Raw genomic sequence first — 26,648 nt, 5'->3', positions numbered from 1 at the left:
CTCAATACCAAACCATATGCCATGGCTGTCTCAGTTAACAGATCGCGACGCAATACTTATGGCAGATTATGGAGTGGCGCCTGAGACGGCGTTTTCCACCACCATCTACAGAGCTCCAATTGATGGAATTTATTTTGGAAGAATGGAGACGCATCCCTTCAGTAGCGTTTCAGACACTTGTAGAATCTATGCCAAGGTGCATTGGAGCTGTTCTGACTCGTGGTGGCTCAATATCCTATTAAGATACTTTGTTGGTGTTTCCTTTAGTTTGGCAGTTAGCTGTATATGCTACTGTTATCTGTTGTGAAAAAGTAGCTAAATGGCTTCCCTAATTTTAGAGATGTCCGTCTCTTGTATTCATAGGCTTGCAGAGGTCATTGACTGTTTGCCAGGGAGCAGCAAGATATGTCGCTTCTCCACCATAATCCATCATCAAACCGTGCAGAGTTCTGTACTTACTACCCCTGCATGGGCTTGTCTGTCTGCTAAAGCCACCCAGACACCCCAACAGGTCATCCTGTAACGGTGGGGGTTGCAATCACATAGTACTGCTTAGCTTGATCAGATTCAACCTACCAAGTTAAATTGTGCAGATTCAATTCATTAAGTGCAATTAGCTTTTTTCTTTACTATTCATGTTTACCTAGCTTTTGTTTCAATTGTTTATTTGAAAGATGAATCAATAAAATCAATTCATAAGATTGTTGGCAGGCATATCCACTGGTTTTATTTGTTTGAATGGCATGAAACTGGAAAGGTTTTATTAAATGTATTTTTACTAATTTGGGTGGGGCTTGGTTCTTGCACCTCTCATTACCAGCCAGGTCCAGCAGCCAAGCAGAAACCTCACGTATATCAGCCTGAAGAAGGGAAAGAGGAAGTCTGTGAAATCAGTGGTGAAGAGGTTCATGTGGCTGCACTGTGGCCTACGGATTAGATGCAAGGTAATGTACAGTCTCTCATTCAATGTTTTCTTTAGTTTCTGAAACCATAAAGGTTGTGGAAATTACCTTATCCCAGTGTCTCCTCTGTCTTTGAATTGACACTGCTGGTTCACAACAGGCTGGATACAAGAAAAAACTGGAAGAAGTTGCCTGCCAGAAAGAAGCGTTTAATGGAGCATGTGTTTTGTAACGAAACACAGACCAAGCTCTTGGAAAAAATTATCACAAAATTCTGGAAGAGGAGGAACTTGTTTGTCAATGATCCCTACAAGAAATACTATGAATGTGTCAACCTAAAAGTCTGACAGCCCAGTGGGTTCTTCAGCAACAAAACTGATGTGTGCGCAACTCTTGGGGCAAAACAGACGGGGTTGGCTTTGAACCAAAGGATTGTTGACAACATGTAAACTGTATTTCCTCTAAATTATTCTTGAAAATAAATGTGCACTTCTCTCAAATACATCGGTACAGTGCCTTGCGAAAGTATTCACCCCCTTGGCATTTTTCCTATTTTGTTGCCTTACAACCTGGAATTAAAATAGATTTTGGGAGGATTTGTATCATTTCATTTACACAACATGCCTACCACTTTGAAGACGCAAAATATTTTTTATTGTGAAACAAACAAGAAATAAGACAAAAAAAAACGGAAAACATGAGCGTGCATAACTATTCACCTCCCCAAAGTCAATACTTTGTAGAGCCACCTTTTGCAGCAATTACAGCTGCAAGTCTCTTGGGGCATGTCTCTATAAGCTTGGCATATCTAGCCACTGGGATTTTTGCCCATTCTTCAAGGCAAAACTGCTCCAGCTCCTTCAAGTTGGATGGGTTCCGCTGGTGTACAGCAATCTTTAAGTCATACCACAGATTCTCAATTGGATTGAGGTCTGGGCTTTGACTAGGCCATTCCAAGACATTTAAATGTTTCCCCTTAAACCACTCAAGTGTTGCTTTAGCAGTATGCTTAGGGTCATTGTCCTGCAGAAGGTGAACCTCCGCACCAGTCTCAAATCTCTGGAAGACTGAAACAGGTTTCCCTCAAGAATTTCGCTATATTTAGCGCCATCATTCCTTAAATTCTGACCAGTTTCTCAGTCCCTGCCGATGGAAAAACATCCCCACAGCATGATGCTGCCATCACCATACTTCACTGTGGAGATGGTGTTCTCGGGGTGATGAGGTGTTGGGTTTGTGCCAGACATAGCGTTTTCCTTGATGGCCAAAAAGCTTAATTTTAGTGTCATTTGACCAGAGTACCTTCTTCCATATGTTTGGGGAGTCTCCCACATGCCTTTTGGCGAACACCAAACGTGTTTGCTTATTTTTTTCTTTAAGTGATGCCTTTTTTCTGGCCACTCTTCCATAAAGCCCAGCTCTGTGGAGTGTATGGCTCAAAGTGGTCCTATGGACAGATACTCCAATCTCCGCTGTGGAGCTTTGCAGCTCCTTCAGGTTATCTTTGTTGCCTCTGATTAATGCCCTCCTTGCCTGGTCCGTGCGTTTGGATGGGCGGCCCTCTCTTGGCAGGTTTGTTGTGGTGCCATATTCTTTCCATTTTTAATAATGGATTTAATGGTGCTCCGTGGGATATAAAAAAGTTAGATCTTTTTTTTATAACCCAACCCTGATCTGTACAACTCCACAACTTTGTCCCTGACCTGTTTGGAGAGCTCCTTGGTCTTCATAGTGCCGCTTGCTTGGTGGTACAGCTTGCTTAGTGGTGTTGCAGACTCTGAGGCCTTTCAGAACAGATTATATATACAGTGGGGAGAACAAGTATTTGATACACTGCCGATTTTGCAGGTTTTCCTACTTACAAAGCATGTAGAGGTCTGTAATTTTTTATCATAGGTACACTTCAACTATGAGAGACGGAATCTAAAACAAAAATCCAGAAAATCACATTGTATGATTTTTAAATAATTAATTTGCATTTTATTGCATGACATAAGTATTTGATACATCAGAAAAGCAGAACTTAATATTTGGTACAGAAACCTTTGTTTGCAATTACAGAGATCATACATTTCCTGTAGTTCTTGACTAGGTTTGCACACACTGCAGCAGGGATTTTGGCCCACTCCTCCCTACAGATCTTCTCCAGATCCTTCAGGTTTCGGGGCTGTCGCTGGGCAATACGGACTTTCAGCTCCCTCCAAAGATTTTCTATTGGGTTCAGGTCTGGAGACTGGCTAGGCCACTCCAGGACCTTGAGATGCTTCTTACGGAGCCACTCCTTAGTTGCCATGGCTGTGTGCTTCGTGTCGTTGTCATGCTGGAAGACCCAGCCACGACCCATCTTCAATGCTCTTACTGAGGGAAGGAGGTTGTTGGCCAAGATCTCGCGATACATGGCCCCATCCATCCTCCCCTCAATACGGTGCAGTCGTCCTGTCCCCTTTGCAGAAAAGCATCCCCAAAGAATGATGTTTCCACCTCCATGCTTCACGGTTGGGATGGTGTTCTTGGGGTTGTACTCATACTTCTTCTTCCTCCAAACACGGCGAGTGGAGTTAGACCAAAAAGCTCTATTTTTGTCTCATCAGACCACATGACCTTCTCCCATTCCTCCTCTGGATCATCCAGATGGTCATTGGCAAACTTCAGACAGGCCTGGACATGCACTGGCTTAAGCAGGGGGACCTTGCGTGCGCTGCAGGATTTTAATCCATGACGGCGTAGTGTGTTACTAATGGTTTTCTTTGAGACTGTGGTCCCAGCTCTCTTCAGGTCATTGACCAGGTCCTGCCGTGTAGTTCTGGGCTGATCCCTCACCTTCCTCATGATCATTGATGCCCCACGAGGTGAAATCTTGCATGGAGCCCCAGACCGAGGGTGATTGACCGTCATCTTGAACTTCTTCCATTTTCTAATAATTGCGCCAACAGTTGTTTCCTTCTCACCAAGCTGCTTGCCTATTGTCCTGTAGCCCATCCCAGCCTTGTGCAGGTCTACAATTTTATCCCTGATGTCCTTACACAGCTCTCTGGTCTTGGCCATTGTGGAGAGGTTGGAATCTGTTTGATTGTGTGTGGACAGGTGTCTTTTATACAGGTAACGAGTTCAAACAGGTGCAGTTAATACAGGTAATGAGTGGAGAACAGGAGGGCTTCTTAAAGAAAAACTAACAGGTCTGTGAGAGCCGGAATTCTTACTGGTTGGTAGGTGATCAAATACTTATGTCATGCAATAAAATGCAAATTAATTATTTAAAAATCATACAATGTGATTTTCTGGATTTTTGTTTTAGATTCCGTCTCTCACAGTTGAAGTGTACCTATGATAAAAATTACAGACCTCTACATGCTTTGTAAGTAGGAAAACCTGCAAAATCGGCAGTGTATCAAATACTTGTTCTCCCCACTGTATATATATATATATACACACCTGTGTGTATATATGTCACATGATCTGTCCCATGACCTCAGTATGTATACTGAGGTCATGGGACAGATCATGTGACACTTAGATTGCACACAGGTGGACTTTAAAAAAAACTAATTATATGACTTCTGAAGGTAATTGGTTGCACCAGATCTTATTTAGGGGCTTCATAGCAAAGGGGGTGAATACATATGCACGCAGCACTTTTCCGGGGGGGGTTTTTGTATAATTTTTGGAAACAAGTAATTATTTATTTCACTAAACATATTTGGACTATTTTGTGTACAGTCGTGGCCAAAAGTTTTGAGAATGACACACATTAATTTTCACAAAGTCTGCTGCCTCAGTGTCTTTAGATATTTGTCAGATGTTACTATGGAATACTGAAGTATAATTACAAGCATTTCATAAGTGTCAAAGGCTTTTATTGACAGTTACATGAAGTTGATGCAAAGAGTCAATATTTGCAGTGTTGACCCTTCTTTTTCAAGACCTCTGCAATCCGCCCTGGCATGCTGTCAATTAACTTCTGGGCCACATCCTGACTGATGGCAGCCCATTCTTGCATAATCAATGCTTGGAGTTTGTCAGAATTTGTGGGTTTTTGTTTGTCCACCCGCCTCTTGAGGATTGACCACAAGTTCGCAATGGCATTAAGGTCTGGGGAGTTTCCTGGCCATGGACCCAAAATATCGATGTTTTGTTCCCCGAGCCACTTAGTTATCACTTTTGCCAAGGTGCTGGAAAAGGCATTGTTCGTCACCAAACTGTTCCTGGATGGTTGGGAGAAGTTGCTCTTGGAGGATGTGTTGGTACCATTCTTTATTCATGGCTGTGTTCTTAGGCAAAATTGTGAGTGAGCACACTCACTTGGCTGAGAAGCAACCCCGCACATGAATGGTCTCAGGATGCTTTACTGTTGGCATGACACAGGACTGATGGTAGCGCTCACCTTGTCTTCTCCGGACAAGCTTTTCTCCAGATGCCCCAAACAATCGGTAAGGGGATTCATCAGAGAAAATGACTTTACTCAGCAGTCCAATCCCTGTACCTTTTGCAGAATATCAGTCTGTCCCTGATGTTTTTCCTGGAGAGAAGTGGCTTATTTGCTGCCCTTCTTGACACCAGACCATCCTCCAAAAGTCTTTGCCTCACTGTGCATGCAGATGCACTCACACCTGCCTGCTGCCATTTCTGAGCAAGCTCTGTACTGGTGGTGCCCCGATCCCGCAGCTGAATCAACTTTAGGAGACGGTCCTGGCGCTTGCTGGACTTTCTTGGGCGCCCTGAAGCCTTCTTCACAACAATTGAACCGCTCTCCTTGAAGTTCTTGATGATCCAATAAATGGTTGATTTAGGTGCAATCTTACTGGCAGCAATATCCTTGTCTGTGAAGCCCTTTTTGTGCAAAGCAATGATGACGACACGTGTTTCCTTGCAGGTAACCATGGTTGACAGAGGAAGAACAATGATTCCAAGCACCACCCTCCTTTTGAAGCTTCCAGTCTGTTATTCGAACTCAATCAGCATGACAGAGTGATCTCCAGCCTTGTCTTCGTCAGCACTCACACCTGTGTTAACAAGAGAATCACTGACATGTCAGCTGGTCCTTTTGTGGCAGGGCTGAAATGCAGTGGAAATATTTTGGGGGGATTCAGTTCATTTGCATGGCAAAGAGGGACTTTGCAATTAATTTCAATTCATCTGATCACTCTTCATAACATTTTGGAGTATATGCAAATTGCCATCATACAAACTGAGGCAGCAGGCTTTGTGAAAATTAATATTTGTGTCATTCTCAACTTTTGGCCACGACTTCATGTCTATTTCATGAAATCCAGTTAAATTACAGGTTGTAATGCAACAAAATAGGAAAAATGCCAAGGGGGATGAATACTTTTGCAAGGCACTGTACAGTTGTTGGTTAGCTAGCGAATTTTAGCCATAGACGTGGCATGAGTCAAAACACCTAAAAAAGACACTTTATCAATTACATGATACAACAATCTGAAACCAGCCACCTATTATTCTTCACATGGCAGCTTCTTGTCATTGTTGCTAGCTCTGACTGTCCAGAATCATAGCACCACACAGCCTTCTGTCTCCAGAATCATAACATCACACGGCCTTCTGTCTCCAGAATCATAGCATCACACGGCCTTCTGTCTCCAGAATCATAACATCACACGGCCTTCTGTCTCCAGAATCATAACATCACACGGCCTTCTGTCTCCAGAATCATAACACCACACGGCCTTCTGTCTCCAGAATCATAACATCACACAGCCTTCTGTCTCCAGAATCATAACATCACACGGCCTTCTGTCTCCAGAATCATAACACCACACGGCCTTCTGTCTCCAGAATCATAACACCACACGGCCTTCTGTCTCCAGAATCATAACACCACACGGCCTTCTGTCTCCAGAATCATAGCACCACACGGCCTTCTGTCTCCAGAATCATAACATCACACGGCCTTCTGTCTCCAGAATCATAACATCACACGGCCTTCTGTCTCCAGAATCATAACATCACACGGCCTTCTGTCTCCAGAATCATAACACCACACGGCCTTCTGTCTCCAGAATCATAACATCACAGCCTCCCCTCCACCACACCCACATAGATGGATTTAGATTGTGATGGTATAGCTGGAAATATTGTCTTGTCGTTGAATCAATTGTCTAAATAAAATGCTTCTTAAAATGTATTACCTATTAAAATATAATACAAAAAAAGACATAAGCCACAGCAGCACATTGTCTAATTTATTGGCTGTTATCAGTTCACCAACAGAAATACTGATGATACAGAGCAGTGGAAGCTGCTGAGGGGACGACGGCTCATAATAATGGCTGGAACAGATCGAATGGAATGGCATCAAACCATGTATTTGACACATTCCACCTATTCCGCTCCAGCCATTACCACGTGCCTGTCCTCCCCAATTAAGGTGCCACCAACCTACTGTGATACAAAGAAAGCAATTTTCATATACAGTCATTTTAGACCATCATTCCTGTCTTTTACATCTTTCTTTTCTGATATTCACAATAAGGTTTGAGCATTGTGAGTGATTATGGCCTGCCAGAAGTTACTTTTTACCCCAAGGCCATCAGAGAGGAATGTGGTCTTTTTAATCCATAGAGATGAGACATGTTCCTCAAACAATTTGACTCCAAGTTGTAGAAACGTGTATTTGTACACGAGAACTTTCCTGACCTTGCCACAAAGCGTTTCAAAATAATAAGAAAAAGAACATTCAGACACTTATCAGCAAGGCATTCGATGAAGCAAATAACTACACACTAATCCAAACAATGCTCAGTAGTAAATCATTCTCATATTTACTAAATAACAAACATCATGCAATGATGACTTTCCTTTACCAGCTGCAATGATTCACTTCTTATTTTATTTTTATGTTAGTATTTGAAAATGAGATCACATTCCAACTGAAACTACACGAACGTCGCAACAAGGATTTAAAATTCTACCACAGGTCAAATCTCTGTCCATAAATAACCTTTATCCTAAAAAAGAATGTCCCAATTAGAGGGAACCTCTTACTGATATTCCATGTGCAAACAAGTTTATACCAAAATGTTTCTACCAGAAAGTGTTTGAATTTGATGTGTAAACTAAACACATACCTGAGGAGAAGCTTCCATTTCTAATTGAAGCTACTGTATTGAAAACAGTGAACAAAAATGTATGCTGCCCAAACACCAAGCACATATGTCAAAGTATGTTGTGTGTGCTAAACCTGAAAATACAAACATGTATGGCGATGGCATAAGACATGAGTAATACAAACATTTACAAAACAATTGAATGACACACTTCAATGCCAGATAATTCATAACGAGCTTGAAAAGTCGACTGTCCCGATTTCTGCTCCTTAGAGCAATTTATTTATTTGAATAGTAACTAATCCCATGTAATAATAATTCTGGTAATGATCTATAACATGGTGATCAGTGAACCAAAAGAGGCAAAACTCATTCTTACATGTCGGTGTTTAGTTGTTGCCATTTCATGGTACTAGAGCAGTTGTTGAACTAACTCTAAACATAGTGCATAGGGCCCATAGTCAATGACATTAGTAATCGTTATGGCCACATAGAATTGCTCATGATTTGTCAGAGTACTGATATTACTGTAGTACCAGACCTAATGTTTTGTTTTTATGGTTTAAGGCTTTATAAGCAAACGTAAAGAGTGAAACTTAGAGCAACTTACTCATACTTTGACTCTTTTAGTTCCATTGCCAGTAGATTAATAATAATCAGCATTTTTTATTAAGTCCTACAATTGCTATTCTCTCATAAATAAATACCACATTTGAGGAGATATACTAACCTGACTGGACAATTATTTTAAATATTCTGTGTCCTGTTAAATTGTCAGTACAGATTGTATTTGCCAGCTCAAAGATCTCCCTACAAACCAAAATCTTTCATTACAGAGTATTTCACCCTGCTACTCTCCTGGTGACTGATTCCATCTCATACAGTGACCAAGTAGCCACAAAAAGATTCAGTGACTATACATTCTGTTTTATGACACATCAAATGACCAGAGACACATACATGCATTTGTCTCTAAACATAATAAAAAAAAAACTATCACACACACACACACACACACACAGTACATACATACAAAAAGTATTCAATGACCGACAAATCAATCCAAAATGTCTGTGCACTATGGAATCCTCGTGTGTGTGCTACCTCGATGGGGCACACCCTCTGTCTCCTTTACACTACAGTATGTCCCAGAGGTCCTACAGTCGCTAGTGAAAGTCTACACACCCCTTGCACAGTCATCACATTTTGCTGCCTTAAAATGTAATCTAAAAGGGATTAAATGTGATTGTTTTCCTATCTACACAACGTATTCCACATTTTCCAAGTGAATGAAAAATTACAGAAACGTTTCTAAATTACTAAGAAGTACAGAATGAGGATATACTTTGTAAACAACTTTGGCAGCAATTACAGCTCGATTTTATTTTTTTACAAGATTTGACAAACTATGCACAACTCTTAGGGCAACATATCCATTGTTTTTGTAAAAATTGCTCAAGCTCAGTAAATTTGTTTGGGAATCATTGATGGACAGCAATATTGTCTCTGAATATTTAATCCGATTTAAGTCAGGATGGAGATTGGACTATTCATGACACTCAAATAATCCGATTTAAGTCAGGATGGAGATTGGACTATTCATGACACTCAACACCTCTTGGAAAGCCATTCTGGTGTGTCTTTGGCATTAGAATTTGTGTAATTGTCCCATGGAAAAATACAACTCTAGTCAAGAGTTAGGTTTTCAGAAGACTGAGGCAGGTTTTCCTCTAACTTTTTACCTGGGCTTTGCTCCTTTCATATTTCTTTTGATCCTGACAAATTCCAGTCCCTGCCGGTGACGAGCATACCCATAACATAATGCTTCCACCATAATACCACAATTTCACAAATGTTTATGGCAAAGACACACCAGAATGGTGTTCCAAGAAACTGTTCCTGAGGGGTCTAGTCTCAGACCTGACATACATTTTCTTGAAAATCAGAGACGTTTGAATGTTTCTGTCCATCAATGATTCCTAACCAAATTTACTGAGCTTGAGCAATTCTGATAAACAATGGACATATGTTGCCCTAAGAGTTGTGCAAAGTTGGTAAAATTGTTTTGAAAATCATTCAGCTGTAATAGCTGCCTGTGGAGCTTCCACTAAGTACTAACTCAGGTTTTTATGTTTTATTAGGAAACATTTCTATATTCATTTAAATTTCAAGCCAGCCTTGGAGAAGGCTAAGCAGGACCTCTATCGCTGGTCGACACTCCCCATATCACTCGCTGTCAGTCAACTCGGTCATCATGCCACGATTCCTGTATCTTTTTCAAACTATTCCTATCTTTATAGCAAAATCGTTTTTTAAAGAACTGGATAGACATATCTACTTTAATTTTTGGAAAGACAGAAAGGAGAGGGGGGGTCTTGCCCTACCCAATTTCCTCCGTTACTACTGGGCTCCCAATAGTCACAAGATAACCTTTTGGGTCTCTGCATTTTTAGATGGGGAAGGAATGGTGTGGTCCTTTATGGAAAAGCACTCATGTCAAACATCATCCCCGGTCTCCTTAGTCTGTGCCACCCTACCATTGAGCAAATAATACCACTCAAACAACACTATTATGAAAAGTTACATCTGGATACACTCTTAGAAAAAAAGGTGCTATCTAGAACCTAAAAGGGTTCTTCAGTTAACCCTTTACACAGAGGGTTCTACATGGAACCCAAAATAGTTCTACATGGAACCAAAAATGGTTCTACCTGGAACCAAAAAGGGTTATCCTATGGGGACAGCCAAATAACCATTTTGGAACCCTTTTTTCTAAGTATATGGTCTCAGTTTATGATCCACTTTTGATGTAGACAAGCCATCTCATCCATGCCTTTAATTTCCAAACCACTCTTCACAACCTACTTCATAGACACAGCCTTCCAGCTATGGTTTCAGAAAGGATCGAAGAGCGTAACAGACCTTTTCCATGACCGTGCTTTTATCCCCTTTGAACATCTAGTTAGAGAGCACAGTATACCCCAGACACATTTCTTCAGGTACCTGCAGATTCGCAACTTTACAAAAAATATTTTCCCGTCCCTCCCATCCACCAGCTGGCTTGATTATGTTTGAACCTGGATCCCTAAGTAAAGGGACACATTTCTATGCTGTATGACATTATTCATAATATTGCATGCCCCACTCTTGACCATGTAAAGCATTCATGGGAGGAAGAGTTTGGAAGCGAGATCTCCAATATCACCTGCATTCTACAATCCTGGGTTACTACAGTTTCAAGTAGTTAATCGCCTACACTTTTGCAGGATTAGACTTCCCAGATTGTATCCAGATATAGACCCAACCTGCTCTAGATGTCATCAGCCACCCGCCACTCTGTATCACATGTACTGGTCATGCCCGACACTAGTTCCATTTTGGTCCTCTATCTTTGAGACTTTCTCATATATATGCAATAAGGAAATTGCACGAGATCCCTCTGTTGCTATTTTCAGGGTAGCCCCTAAGGGCTTATTTTCTGTAACACCCAAGCAGAGGCCATAGCCTTCTCGTTCCTTCTGGCCCGCCCACTTATTATTTTTAAGTGGAAGTCAGATACCCCGCCATTGCATGCTCACTGGTTTAGGGATGTTATGGCCCATCCTAAACTGGGTAGAGGATGTTATGGCCCATCCTAAACTGGGTAGGGGATGTTATGGCCCATCCTAAACTGGGTAGGGGATGTTATGGCCCATCCTAAACTGGGTAGGGGATGTTATGGCCCATCCTAAACTGGGTAGGGGATGTTATGGCCCATCCTAAACTGGGTAGGGGATGTTATGGCCCATCCTAAACTGGGTAGGGGATGTTATGGCCCATCCTAAACTGGGTAGGGGATGTTATGGCCCATCCTAAACTGGGTAGGGGATGTTATGGCCCATCCTAAACTGGGTAGGGGATGTTATGGCCCATCCTAAACTGGGTAGGGGATGTTATGGCCCATCCTAAACTGGGTAGGGGATGTTATGGCCCATCCTAAACTGGGTAGGGGATGTTATGGCCCATCCTAAACTGGGTAGGGGATGTTATGGCCCATCCTAAACTGGGTAGGGGATGTTATGGCCCATCCTAAACTGGGTAGGGGATGTTATGGCCCATCCTAAACTGGGTAGGGGATGTTATGGCCCATCCTAAACTGGGTAGAGGATGTTATGGCCCATCCTAAACTGGGTAGGGGATGTTATGGCCCATCCTAAACTGGGTAGGGGATGTTATGGCCCATCCTAAACTGGGTAGGGGATGTTATGGCCCATCCTAAACTGGGTAGGGGATGTTATGGCCCATCCTAAACTGGGTAGGGGATGTTATGGCCCATCCAAAACTGGGTAGGGGATGTTATGTACTTTACTTATATAGTATTTTTTTCTTCTTTTATTATTTTTTTATTGTCCAACAGCTGTTGCATAGGATAGTACCAATGTAACTTGTTGCTGTATTTATGTTTTGTTACTGTAGATTCTCATTTGAAAAACAATTGCAATAATAATAACTTTCTTTCACCTCGAAAATGTTTAGTAAGTTTTGTAGAGCCCCAGAATTTTTAGATAAAATGTTAAGGCATCAAAATGTGAATACTGTGCAAGGGGTGTGTAGACTTTCACAAGTCACTTTGGTTTCCTTATTCTAAAACAAGGCTGCTTTATACATTTAGCTTTAGGCCACATTTCCTTATTTACCCTCTTCCCCTCGCAGCTAAAGCAGTCTTGGGAGCATTCACAGAATATCACATGGCTTCTCTGTTTGAAGACAGCTGGGCACTCCTGAATCTTGTGAGAGGCCTTAAGACTCTAGGAGGAGGCTAGAAAGAGAGAGAGAGAAATAAGATAAATTATTGACCATAACTGTTCTGAAAGCAGTAAATACCACATTATTCCTGGTTTGTGGTCTGACAATGTTTGTCTAGCCTGTCCAATGTGGGCACAAAAACACTAAGTATATATCTCTACATTCAGTTCGGGGACAAGATAAACACTCATTACATTATGAAAATATTGATTTGACATATTAAAACAAAGCAATCCTGGGATGTTGTTTTCAGATGCCTGTTCCAGCTGGTTTTCTAGTTTGGGAAATCAATAAATGCAATCAAATCAATACCTCCATAAACATTGCAATTCACAGCAAAGTCATATCAGCAGTGAAACATTACTGCAAAATAACACCAATTTACAGACATTTGTCAATCCACTAAAACTAAAAATACACATTAGAAACAAATTTGTATCATAACAGTACAACAAATCCCCCCCCCCCCCAAAAAAAAAGATCTGCCGTCCTCTAATTTTTGCAATGATACCGTTCCAAACAACAAGGACCCAGTTAGAAGCAGCCAAGTAAGAATTAGTGACCCAGTGTGTTAGTCACCGCAGACCAGTAGCAGTTAGAACCACACACCAGTAGGCCAGTCAGTTTAAAAGAGTACCTCAGGCACCTTCCTCTTAATCAACTTGAGCTGTGGGGAGCTTGTGGATGTTTCCCCTCCTATCATCATGTCCTCAGTCTGCTCTGTTACTGGGGGTGCAGGGGATGGAGATGGAGAGGGTAGAGAGGGCTGGAGGGTCAGAGGGGGTGTGGGTTCAGTCATGGGTTCGGGGGGCGTAATAGGATGGGACAGTGGCTCCTTGGTGTCACACTGATCGAGGCTCAACACCTCATATTCAGTCATGTCAAAATCCTGCCCTGCACCATGAGAAGGGACCATGGTAAAACAAATTACAGACACATATCAGAATGTATGCTGAAGGCAGCAGTGAAATGTACTATAATTATTGAAGTGATGTAGATCATTTCATTACAGTGAGGTTGTTATGAGTTCAGTTTACTAAGGGGCAGAGTAGGGTTGTTGTTCTCTACACAGACCACGGGAGCAGACATCATCTGACCATGTGTACAGGCAGGGGGGATACCCTCTCTCACAGGACAAACAAGAATAACTACGCCATTAGGACGAGGACTCCTCTTCAGGGCCCTTAATTTAGTCTCTGCAGAATTATGTTCAGTACACTGGATTTCTATCCTATCATTCAATTTGCCATGCAAGCAGATGCAAAAGGCAAAAATAGCCTTTCATTATCCTGCTCTTTCATTATCCTGCTCTTTCGTTATCCTGCTCTTTCGTTATCCTGCTCTTTCGTTATCCTGCTCTTTCATTATCCTGCTCTTTCGTTATCCTACTCTTTCGTTATCCTACTCTTTCAGCATAAAGGATGCTTGATCACTTATCAGGTAATATCATGTTGTTCTGAAATCAAATAATCACATTGTAATTATTGTAAAATAAGTGTGTGGTAAATTGACAAAATAAATCAAAATGTGTTAATCTTCCACACAGTACCGCCACTTACAGTTATCCACAATATTATTGCTTCAAAAAAATGTATGTTAACAGAGTCATGGTGCAAAAGCACTCCTTTTCACCTTTGTGACACTCAATAACCTCTTGGAAAATAGACTAATCAATCCAAAGAAAGTGAATCTCAAAGAAACTTTGGACTGTACAACACATACTGTATAATGAGACATGAAACACTGAATGAGTCTGGCCACCAGAGAGCAGGCTGTGGTCATTCAATGATAAAAGCTCAAAGTTAAGCATTCCTAGATGGGTCAAGAGCCTACCTGGCAGCCCTGTGGAAACTGACCTGCAGTCAGAAAGCGTCACAAACAGAAGGGAGATGTGGGGTTAGGGAGACTCAGGAAAGACAGTTTACAGAACTATTATCTGCAGGCTTAAACAGGAAGGAGGCCATATGATAGTTTAAGTTTTAATGTGACGTGCACAAGTACAGTGAAATGCCTTTCTTGCAAGCTCTAAACCCAACAATGCAGTAAGCAATAACAATGTAATACCAAAAAATAACATAAGGTAAAACAAAAAGACAAATAAAAATAAGAAAAACATGAGAAAGTAAGCATATTATATACAGGGTTAGTCAGTTCCATATTTACAATATGCAGGAATACTGGAGTGATAGAGGTAGATGTGTATAGGGTTAAAGTGACTATGCATCAGGATATATGATAAATAGAGTAGAAGCAGCGTATATGACGATTGTATGTGAGTGGATGTGTGTATAGAGTCAGTATAAATGTGCATATTATGTGTGTGAACAAATTATGAAGTGAGTGTGTGTTGGAGTGTGAGTGTGTAGGGCCCTGTGAGTGTGCATAGAGACATTTTGAATAAAATAGGTCAACTCAGATAGTCCGTGTAGCCATTTGTTAGCTATTTAGTCTTATAGCTTGGGGATAGGAGCCTGTTGGTGTCAGACTTAATGCACCGGTACCGGCTTGCTGTGCGGAAGCAGAGAGAACAGTCTATGGCTTGGGTGGTTGGAGTCTAACAATTTTCCGGGTCTTCCTTTCACACGGCCAGATACAGAGGTCCTGGATGTCAGGGAGCTCGGCCCCAGTGATATACATATGTATATCACTGGGGCCATCAGGCTGTCCACACCACCCTCTGTAGAGCCATGCGATCGAGGGCGGTGCTATTGCCATACCAAGCAGTGATCCAGCCATTCAAAAATGCTCTCTTTTTTAAGATTAGAGGGCCCATGCCAAACCTTTTCAACCTCCTGAGGGGGAAGAGGTGCTATGTGTATGTGGACCATTTTACAGTGCCTTCGGAAAGTATTCAGACCCCTTGACTTTTTCCACATTTTCTTATGTTACAGCCTTATTCTAAAATTGATTAAATAATTTTTTCCCTCAAATCTACACACAATACCACATAATGACAAAGAAAAAAATAGGTTTTTAGAAATGTTTGCTAATTTATAAAAAAAAAAAAAAAAAACTGATGTCACATTTACATAAATATTCAGACCCTTTACTCAGTACTTTGTTGAAGCACCTTTGGCAGCGATTACAGGATCAAGTCTTCTTGGGTATGACGCTACAAGCTTGGCACACCTGTATTTGGGGAGTTTCTTCCATTCTTCTCTGCAGATCCTCTCAAGCTATGTCAGGTTAGATAGGGAGTGTTGCTGCACAACTATTTCCAGGTCTCTCCAGAGATGTTTAATCAGGTTCAAGTACTGGCCCTGGCTGGGCCACTCAAGGACATTTAGAGACTTGTCCTGAAGCCACTCCTGCGTTATCTTGGCTGTGTGCTTAGGGCCGTTGTCCTGTTGAAAGGTGAACCTTCACCCCAGTCTGAGGTCCTGAGCAGGTTTGCATCAAGGATCTCTGTACTTTGCTCTGTTCATCATTCCCTTGATCCTGACTAGTCTCCCAATCCCTCCCACTGAAAAACATCCCCACAGCACGATGCTTCCACCAACATGCCTCACCGTAGGGATGGTGCCAGGTTTCCTCTAGATGTGACGCTTGGCATTCAGGCCAAAGAGTTCAACCTTGATTTCATCAGACCAGAGAATCTTGTTTCTCAAGGTCTGAGAGTCTTTAGGTGCCTTTTGGCAAACTCCAAGCGGGCTGTCATGTGTCTTTTACTGAGGAGTGGCTTCCGTCTGGCCACACCACCATAAAGGCCTGATTGGTGGAGTGCTGCAGAGATGGTTGTCCTTCTGGAAGGTTCTCCCATCTCCACAGAGGAACTCTAGAGCTCTGTCAGAGTGACCATCAGGTTCTTGGTCACCTCCCTGACCAAGGCCCTTCTCCCCCGATTGCTCAGTTTGGCCGGGCGACCAGCTCTAGTAAGAGTCTTGGTGGTTCCAAACATCTTCTATTTAAGAATGATGGAGGCCACTATGTTCTTGAGGACCTTCAATGCTGCAGACATTTTTGGTACCCTTCCCCAGATCTGTGCCTTGACACAATCATGTCTTGGAGCTCTACGGACAATTCCTTCGACCTCATGGCTTGGTTTTTGCTCTGACATGCACTGTCAACTGTGGGACCTTATATAGACAGGTGTGTGCTTTTCCAAATCATTTCCAATCAATTGAATTTACCACAGGTGGACTCCAATCAAGTTGTAGAAACATCTCAAGGATGATCAATGGAAACAGCATACACCGGAGCTCAATTTCAAGTCTCATAGCAAAGGGGCTGAATACTTATGTAAATAAGGTATTTAGTTTTTTAATTTTTAATTTAATTTGCATAAATTCCTTAGTGATTTGGACACCGAAGAACTTGAAGCTCTCGACCTGCTCCACTACAGCCCGTCGATGTGCATGGGGCCGTGCTCACCCCTTTGTTTCCTGTAGTCCATGATCAGCTCCTTGGTCTTACTGACATTGAGGGAGAGATTGTTGTTATGGCACCATACTGCCAGGTCACTGACCTCCATGTAGGCTGTCTCATCGCCGCCAGTGATCAGGCCTACCACTGCATCATCTATGGATTTGTTTGGGCGGTATGCAAATTTTAGTGTGTCTAGGGTGACTGGGATGATAGAGTTGATGTGTGCCATAACCAGCCTCTCAAAGTACTTCATGATTACAGATGTGAGTGTTACAGGGTGGTAGTCATTGTTGCATTAAGACTTAGAGTTTTTGGGAACAGGAATGATGGTGGTCATCATGGACAGTAGACCCTGCCACATGCGTCAGGCAGCCTATGTAATATGATTCCACCTTATTCCTATATTGACCTTTTGCTAATTTGATGACTCTGCAGAGGTCATAGCGGGACTGCTTGTACTTGTTCCGGTCCTCAGCCATAGTCTCCGGGTTGTCTGCAATAGCCCTATGTGTGGTAGCCCTGTCGTTTAGTTTAGCACCAACCTCAGTGTTAATCCAGGCCTTTTGATATGGGAAGCAGCAAACCTTAACTGTAGGGACAACATCGCAGATGCATTCCTAATGAAGCCGGTGACGGAGGTGGTTAGCTTGTCAATGTTATTGGCGGAGTTGCAAAACATCAGCCAATCAGTGCTAGCAAAGCAGTCCTGTAGCATAATCTCTGATTTTGGTGACCATTTCTCAATGGAGTAAGTCAGGGGTACTTCCAGTTTGAGATTCTGCTTGTAAACAGGAAGCAGGAGTACGGAGTCATGATCTGATTTGCCGAATAGCGGACGAGGGAAGGCTTTGTATGCTTGCTTGTGGGTAGAATAACTGGTCTAGGACTTTATCGCCCCTAGTGGCAAAGGAGACATGTTGATGGAAGTTGGGCATCTTGTGTCTTAATGACGCAGAGTTAAAATCACCGGCAACCAGAAAAGCAGCCTCCGGATGTACGTTTTCCTGCTTGTTTATAGCCTTGTATAGTTCATTAAGTGCCAGTTTGTTATTAGTCTTGTCCTGAGGTGGAAAGTATACAACTGTCACGATAACAGCTGAAAAGTCCCTCGGAAGGTAAAAGGGTCGGAATTTAACCATCAGGTATTCCAAGACGCGTGAACAATTGGTCGACACTTCCACCGCCCTCGAGTCAGCACACCAGTTGTTGATGAAGAGGCAAACCCCTCCCCTTCCCAATTTCCCTGACTCCACTGTCCTGTCCGCACGTGAATGGAGAATCAATTGAGTTGGATAGCCTTGGGGGGTATCTTGTCCGAGAGCCATGTTTCAGAAAAGCAGAGAATATTGCAGTTTCGAGACTACAGTTGGTTGGTTGAAGCTGGTAGACCAAAACCGATATTAAAAGGCTCAAGTTCGAGTCATTCAAAAAATATCTCCCTATCCTCTGCATTCCATTTCCACGTAATATGGCGGAGACTCGCACATGAGCCTTTTACTTTCGGTTTTGGTCCACTAGCTTCAAACACATGTAAAAAAATATATTTGTTGTTATTGAAAATATATTCCACAGCGATTTAGATGGTACAATGATTCCCTACAATATTCAGTGCTTGTTCTCTCTCATAAACTGAAATTAAGCAAACAGTGTAGAATTTTTGCAACCAGGAAATGGCAGTGATTTCCACTTGATAACACAGCCACAAAGTCAGATCAGCTTTCCCATTTTGACAACAGATGCAGCTCCGGTGGGAGAAATCAAAAGGTGAATATCACAGCCAATCACAACCCTGGTGAGTAAGTAATACTAAGAAACACTATCATGTCACTATTACTGCAGATATATTATGGACAATTTCTGAAATTACAATGTAAAAATTCGACAGAAATCATATGTGTAACACCTTTAAACTGTGCTCACTGTTTTCACCAGTGCTATGGTCAACCATTATTTGCCAAATATACCATATTTGCTCTACTAGCCATTCTGGTGCACATGCTAGTGTACAAAAATTGCCAATCCAATGTGCCGTTTTCAGTGTTAACATATTGCTACTTAGCTATTACTTGGTAGTTATCTAAGAGGTCATACAAATGTCTTATAGAAAAAGTAATAACACTCCCTTCCCTGCCCTTGTTGTGGCCAATCGATCTGTCTGTATCTTGGTTAGTTATGTAAGTGTATGTGGCAGTATAATCTCACCCATGGTGTAGCCAATCTCTGACTTGCTGCGCATCATCGTCCTGGCCCTTTGTTGTCCAGCTGCAGACTGGGTGTGGACAGATCCAGGGTCCATCTCAGTTGGGTCGGACTGGTAGGCGGACAAGTCCTGCATGCTGAAACTTCGCAGTCTATCTGACAGTACTCCTTGGCTCTGGTGTGGGAGACAAAATACACTGCTCAAAAAAATAAAGGGAACACTTAAACAACACAATGTAACTCCAAGTCAATCACACTTCTGTGAAATCAAACTGTCCACTTAGGAAGCAACACTGATTGACAATAAATTTCACATGCTGTTGTGCAAATGGAATAGACAAAAGGTGGAAATTATAGGCAATTAGCAAGACACCCCCAATAAAGGGGGGACCACTTCTCAGTTCCTATGCTTCCTGGCTGATGTTTTGGTCACTTTGGAATGCTGGCGGTGCTCTCACTCTAGTGGTAGCATGAGACGGAGTCTACAACCCACACAAGTGGCTCAGGTAGTGCAGCTCATCCAGGATGGCACATCAATGCGAGCTGTGGCAAGAAGGTTTGCTGTGTCTGTCAGCGTAGTGTCCAGAGCATGGAGGCGCTACCAGGAGACAGGCCAGTACATCAGGAGACGTGGAGGAGGCCGTAGGAGGGCAACAACCCAGCAGCAGGACCGCTACCTCCGCCTTTGTGCAAGGAGGAGCAATGCCAGAGCCCTGCAAAATGACCTCCAGCAGGCCACAAATGTGCATGTGTCTGCTCAAACGGTCAGAAACAGACTCCATGAGGGTGGTATGAGGACCCGACGTCCACAGGTGGGGGTTGTGCTTACAGCCCAACACCGTGCAGGACGTTTGGCATTTGCCAGAGAACACCAAGATTGGCAAATTCGCCACTGGCGCCCTGTGCTCTTCACAGATGAAAGCAGGTTCACACTGAGCACATGAGCACATGTGACAGAGTCTGGAGAAGCCGTGGAGAGCGTTCTGCTGCCTGCAACTTCCTCCAGCATGACCGGTTTGGCGGTGGGTCAGTCATGGTGTGGGGTGGCATTTCTTTGTGGGGCCGCACAGCCCTCCATGTGCTCGCCAGAGGTAACCTGACTGCCATTAGGTACCGAGATGAGATCCTCAGAGCCCTTGTGAGACCATATGCTGACACATGCACATTTGTGGCCTGCTGGAGGTCATTTTTCAGGGCTCTGGCAGTGCTCCTCCTTGCACAAAGGCGGAGGTAGCGGTCCTGCTGCTTGGTTGTTGCCCTCCTACGGCCTCCTCCACGTCTCCTGATGTACTGGCCTGTCTCCTGGTAGCGCCTCCATGCTCTGGACACTACGCTGACAGACACAGCAAACCTTCTTGCCACAGCTCGCATTGATGTGCCATCCTGGATGAGCTGCACTACCTGAGCCACTTGTGTGGGTTGTAGACTCCGTCTCATGCTACCACTAGAGTGAGAGCACCGCCAGCATTCCAAAGTGACCAAAACATCAGCCAGGAAGCATAGGAACTGAGAAGTGGTCTGTGGTCACCACCTGCAGAATCACTCCTTTATTGGGGGTGTCTTGCTAATTGCCTATAATTTCCACCTTTTGTCTATTCCATTTGCACAACAGCATGTGAAATTTATTGTCAATCAGTGTTGCTTCCTAAGTGGACAGTTTGATTTCACAGAAGTGTGATTGACTTGGAGTTACATTGTGTTGTTTAAGTGTTCCCTTTATTTTTTTGAGCAGTGTACATGAACACTAGGAATTATCTATATGAATAGAGAAAAACATCACTTCATCGCACCCAGAACAAATCAGAAATTCAAAAAGTCAGCATTACCTTTGTCGCAGCCAGTACTGCAGCTGTGGCTGCCACATTCAAACCTTTCCTCCCAAAAGTCACCAGAGTGTCATAGCTTTTGTCCTTTGCTTGGCAGAGATAGTCATCAATGTCCTGGACAGACAGAAATACACACACATATTACAGTAACTGTCTTTTTCTTGGCAGGTCATGTGAAAAACACATTCATTAGGTTTGATGTACTGCATGTACAGTACCAGTCAAAGTTTGGACACACCTACTCATTCAAGGGTTTTTCTTTATTTTTTTACTATTTTCTACATTGTAGAATAATAGCGAAGACATCAAAACTATAAAATAACACATATGGAATCATGTGGTAACCAAAAGTGTTAAACAAATCAAAATATATTTTATATTTGAGATTCTTCAAAGTAGCCACCCTTTGCCTTGACAGCTTTGCACACTCTTGGCATTCTCTCAACCAGCTTCATGAGGTAGTCACCTAGAATGTTTTTCATTTAACAGGTGTGCCTTGTTAAAAGTTAATTTGTGGAATTTCTTTCCTTCTTAATGCGTTTGAGCCAATCAGTTGTGTTGTGACAAGGTAGGGGTGGTATACAGAAGATAGCCCTATTTGGTAAAAGACCAAGTCCATATTATGGCAAGAACAGCTCAAATAAGCAAAGAGAAATGACAGTCCATCATTACTTTAAGACATGAAGGTCAGTCAATCTGGAAAATCTCAAGAACTTTGAATGTTTCTTCAAGTGCAATCGCAAAAACCACCAAGCGCTATGATGAAACTGGCTCTCATGAGGACTGCCATAGGAATGGAAGACCCAGAGTTACCTCTGCTGCAGAGGATAAGTTCATTAGAGTTACCAGCCTCAGAAATTGCAGCCCAAATAAATGCTTCAGAGTTCAAGTAACAGACGCATCTCAACATCAACTGTTCAGATACTGCGTGAATCAGGCCTTCGTGGTCGAATAGCTGCAAAGAAACCACTACTAAAGGACACCAATAAGAAGAGACTTTCTTGGGCCAAGAAACATGAGCAATCGACATTAGGCCGGTGGAAATCTGTCCTTTGGTCTGATGAGTCCAAATTTTAGATTTTTTGTTCCAACCGCCGTGTCTTTGTGAGACGCAAAGTAGGTGAACGGTTGCTCTCTGCATGTGTGGTTCCCACCGGGAAGCATGGAGGAGGAGGTGTGATGGTGCTTTGCTGGTGACACTGTCAGTGATTTATTTAGAATTCAAGGCACACTTAACCAGCATGGCTACCACAGCGATATGCCATCCCATCTGGTTTGGGCTTAGTGGGACTTTCATTTGTTTTTCAACAGAACAATGGCCAAACAGACCTCCAGGCTGTGTAAGGGCTATTTGACCAAGAAGGAGAGTGATGGAGTTTAACACTTTTTTGGTTACTACATGATTCCATATGTTATTTCATAGATTTTATGTCTTCACTATTATTCTACAATGTCGAAAATAAAGAAAAACCTTGGAATGAGTAGGTGTGTCCAAACTTTTGACTGGTACTTTAATAAAATGTTTAGCCGAGCATATAAACCATTTTTAACATAGAAGACAGCTTATAGTACATTTCAAGTGGACAATGAAAACTGGACTAATGCACAGACCTCACCTTTTCTTTTGAAGAAAGTGTTGGGTGAACAAACTTCCTGTATAGAACGCTGGACCCCTTTGTGTAGGGAGACAGTAACCATACCACAAAGGCAATCTTCAGCTCATAATAGAAAGGAACCCTACAGTAAAGGGAAGAATAATACAGCGATCATTTAGAGCATTCATAAAATCTACACTCAATTACAATAGCATCATCAGTCTTATGACTATCTGTCACACCCTGATGTGTTTCACCTGTCTTTGTCCTTGTCTCCAACCCCCACCAGGGTTCTCCCATCTTCCCCCATTATCCGCTGTGTATTTATACCTGCGTTTTATGTTTGTATGTTGCCAGTTCGTCAAGTCCCACCAGCATGTTCCCGTGTTTTCTGTGCTCTAGTTTTTGTTTTTCCTAGTCTTCCCAGTTCTGACCTTTCTGCCTGCCGTCCTGTACCTGCCTGACTCTGATTTGGATTATGGCTCTTTGCCTGCCTTGACTTACCTTTTGCCTGCCCCTTGTACTATAATAAACTCTGAGACTCATACTATCCACCTCCTGTATCTGGGTCTTAGCCTGAGCCATAATACTATCCTGCTGTAGGCCGATGCTATGTGACTGTGTACTATTTCAGAACAATATTTAGGACTTCATAATATAACTATATATTAAAACAAGTGAAATAATACTATACATAAACAAAACATATCTTTTATAATACATAATTTACTTACCAAAAGATAAATATATCTGTGATGGTTTCCATGGTTGTGAATAGGGCAAATATTATCCAGTACATCATCCATTTTACCTTTAAAAGTAGAATAACTCTGTTAGTCTTGCACATAATAGTTCAGAAATATTAATCTAAATTCTAATAAATCCTGTTTTAAAACTACAATATGTCAAAAATGTACAGAGATGTGAGTTGTAGATCTGTCACTCTCATTGAAAGCAAGTTTTTATCCCGTTTTTAAATTTTGTTTTTGAATCTTTTACTTTCGGTTTTGCACGCCTGCTTCAAACACCTGAAAACACCATTTTTTTTGTTATGCAAATATATATTTCACTGCGATTTAGATAATACAATGATTCTTTACACTATACTTGCTTGTTTTGTCACAAACTGAAATTAGGCGAACTATTAGAATTTTTGCAACCAAAAAAAGGTGGAGCGATTTCTGCATAGTGCATCTTTAAGTAATTCAGTCCAATAGTTGTCTGGGTCTGTGAAACTGGCCCATAATGTGTAATCTATACAGACTGACTCAATATGGCACGTTACTGTTTGGTTTAATTTTCACATTTTTCAGACTGCTGCTCATACTCACATATTCCTTCACATCCTTTGACTTGACAGCTTTGTATGAGTAGTATGCGGGATATAATGTGCCAAATATAAGCCTGGAAAACATCAAACATGTCATAAGCCTATGCAATAAATGTTAGTCCAGCACAGCCACACACATTTATGGGGATAAAAGCAAATAAAGCGCAGTAAAGTGGAAACAGTCCAAAGTACAGCAACTGACCGCAGTTCACAACTGAATTGTCACATCATCAAAAAACAAACATCTCTGTTTTTTAACTGACACCCCAGTTCTGGGTATTGGGTTTATTATTCATTTACTTTAAAACTGTTTTAGATTTTATGTAGTGTAATTCGTGTTTATATAAAAAAAAACAATAATACACCAACTGGGAGTAACTATTTGAGCATTTCCTTTGCGCCATGACCCATTGACATCAATGAGGCCTCCGCGAAACTCCGAATTTCACGGGCTCAAGTAATTCCAATTCCGCCCATATTGTTGAATGTTACTGATATGAAGATACTAATATTTTCAACAACAATCAAAAACAAATAACTAAACTGACATCAGAGCTCATCTAAAATCTGAAAGATTAAAACAGGGACACGAGGACTCTTGGCCTACCCATGTGCGACTGTATAACTCTCAAACAGGACCCCTTGAAGCAACAGTTCAGCAACAGCTGGGGGTGCGACCTGCTAAAATTACTGACCTGTGACCTACATATGCATACACCGGTTATCCTGTAGAAAACAATTCCAAATACATAAGGTCAATCAAAACAAAAATGTATTCAGTGTTTCTGCTCAAGACCTCAGAACAACAAATAAAATATGTGGTTGGATAGGCAATAGAGCTTTGAATGCCAAGACAGCCAGAAGAAACTTGCAGCCCCTCGCGTCTTTAAACAGCAATGTAATATGATATTATAATCTAAATTTAATTGACGTGCTATTTTGATATTTGTTTTAGGCCTCTCAAAAGCCCATATGTTGTGAACACGTTTAATAATTTCTCCATATTACAATAATAGGAATGGGCAGTGGAGCCTAGAATTTTGCCTCCATAGTCGAATATGCTTAAATATTCGGGTGACTAAAATTATCAGAACATGTTGCAATAAAGCCTATAATTATATGCAACACTTGCATTGTAACCTGAAAAGGTTTACCCATCCCTTTGTTTTCCAAATAAAGAATATCAAGTATCATAAAATAGCTCCGCTCACCCCACCGCACTGTGTTTTGGCCATTTTATTCAGTCAACTTTGCATTTAAGCCTACTGTATGACATATCAATGGCTAAATAATTTTTGTTTTATTATTTACATATGATGAGCAGACAGATATCAATAAAAATATACATATTTAATTTGGCCAATCGTCATTCTTTATCTGGACTGGAAATAAAACGCATGTGAATACATAATAGAGCACATATCATCGACCCATTGAATGTGATATATGACAATGAACCCATTCTTTCAGTAAGGAATAACATTTCAGTCATAAACAGAACACAATATTCTGTCTGTCTCGTCTCAAACCCCCGAGACACCGTCTCTGCTTAGAAATAAGGTGTCCTAAATAGGCTATAAAGCGGCCACTGCTGACATGCACCTTGTGTCACTGAAAAAAACCCAGATTTATCGTAAACGGCATTATCTCGAGGTGGGCTATTTTAGAAATGAGAGAGAATGTGATAAAAATAACTTACACCACAAGTCTAGAGATTATCCAAGAGACCATTGTGCTGAGGCGGCGACAGAACGTGCTGTCAACAGGGAGGAGTTTCCTTCTTGAGCGTTGGCAGTTGCCATTTGACAGCAGCGTCAGCGAGCGCCAACCAAGGCGTCAAACGATGTGCCGCACCCAGACATGAACGTGATTCAGAGTGAACAGCTGTGACTACTGAAATGATCATGTCATTGCCCTACCTACCTAATATTGTTTATATGTATACTGAACAAAAATATCAACTCAACATGTAAAGTGTTGGTTTCATGAGCTGAAATAAAAGATCCCAGAACTGTTCCATATGCACACAAAAAGCTTATTTCGCTAAAATGTTGTGCCACCAATTAGTTTACATCCCTGTTAGTGAGCATTTCTCCTTTGCCAGGATAATCCATCAACCTGACAGGTGTGACATATCAAAAAGCTGATTAAATGGCATGATCATTACACAGGTGCACCTTGTGCTGGGAAAATAAAAGGCCACTAAAATGCACACACAACACAATGCCACAGATGTCTCAAGTTTTGAAGGAGCCTGCAATTGGCATGCTTACTGCAGGAATGTCCACCAGAGCTGTTGCCAGAGAATTTTATGTTCATTTCTTGAACATAAGCCACCTCCAACATCATTTTAGAGAATTTGGCAGTATGTCCAGACAGCCTCACAACCGCAGACCATGTGTAACCACGCCAGCCCAGGACCTCCACATCAGTCCTTTTCACCTGCGGGATCATTTTAGACCAGCCACCTGAACAGCTGCTTAAACTGTTGGTTTGCACAACCGAAAAATGTCTGCACAAACTGTCAAAAAACGATTCAGGGAAGCTCATCTGCGTGCTCATTGTCTTCACCAGGGTCTCGA

At 42.0% G+C, this 26,648-nt stretch overlaps 1 protein-coding gene and 1 long non-coding RNA gene across 2 annotated transcripts; one reads left to right on the top strand and one right to left on the bottom strand.

Annotated features, from left to right (window-relative positions):
* Positions 1–831: 831 nt before the first annotated feature.
* On the top strand, positions 832–7,083 carry LOC139530897 (uncharacterized). The gene is made up of 2 exons (XR_011666149.1): positions 832–944; positions 5,773–7,083. It is a non-coding gene; the product is annotated as an uncharacterized lncRNA (long non-coding RNA).
* On the bottom strand, positions 7,082–26,030 carry LOC139530895 (receptor expression-enhancing protein 1-like). Its single transcript, XM_071327679.1, has 8 exons — positions 25,766–26,030; positions 24,068–24,140; positions 23,471–23,547; positions 22,758–22,878; positions 21,142–21,255; positions 19,319–19,490; positions 13,389–13,645; positions 7,082–12,764 (listed from the first exon to the last, which is right to left on the bottom strand). Exons 1-8 carry the CDS (start codon positions 25,795–25,797, stop codon positions 12,690–12,692), a joined length of 921 nt encoding a protein of 306 aa, XP_071183780.1. The 5' UTR covers positions 25,798–26,030; the 3' UTR covers positions 7,082–12,689.
* Between the last annotated feature and the right edge of the window lie 618 nt (positions 26,031–26,648).

The sequence above is a fragment of the Salvelinus alpinus genome, chromosome 9, assembly GCF_045679555.1.
Source record: "Salvelinus alpinus chromosome 9, SLU_Salpinus.1, whole genome shotgun sequence".
Lineage (NCBI taxonomy): Eukaryota > Metazoa > Chordata > Actinopteri > Salmoniformes > Salmonidae > Salvelinus > Salvelinus alpinus.
Note: the sequence above shows the minus strand (reverse complement) of the source record. Positions and strands in the feature narration are given on the sequence as shown.

What these genes read in the sequence shown, in the direction of transcription:
- LOC139530895 (XM_071327679.1), bottom strand. Translation starts at nt 25,797, where the DNA reads ATGGTCTCTTGGATAATCTCTAGACTTGTGGT. An exon ending in CAGTACTGGCTGCGACAAAG is followed by an intron (nt 19,491 to 21,141) that starts GTAATGCTGACT and finishes CTCCCACACCAG; the next exon opens with AGCCAAGGAGTACTGTCAGA. An exon ending in AGAGATTGGCTACACCATGG is followed by an intron (nt 13,646 to 19,318) that starts GTGAGATTATAC and finishes CTCATGGTGCAG; the next exon opens with GGCAGGATTTTGACATGACT.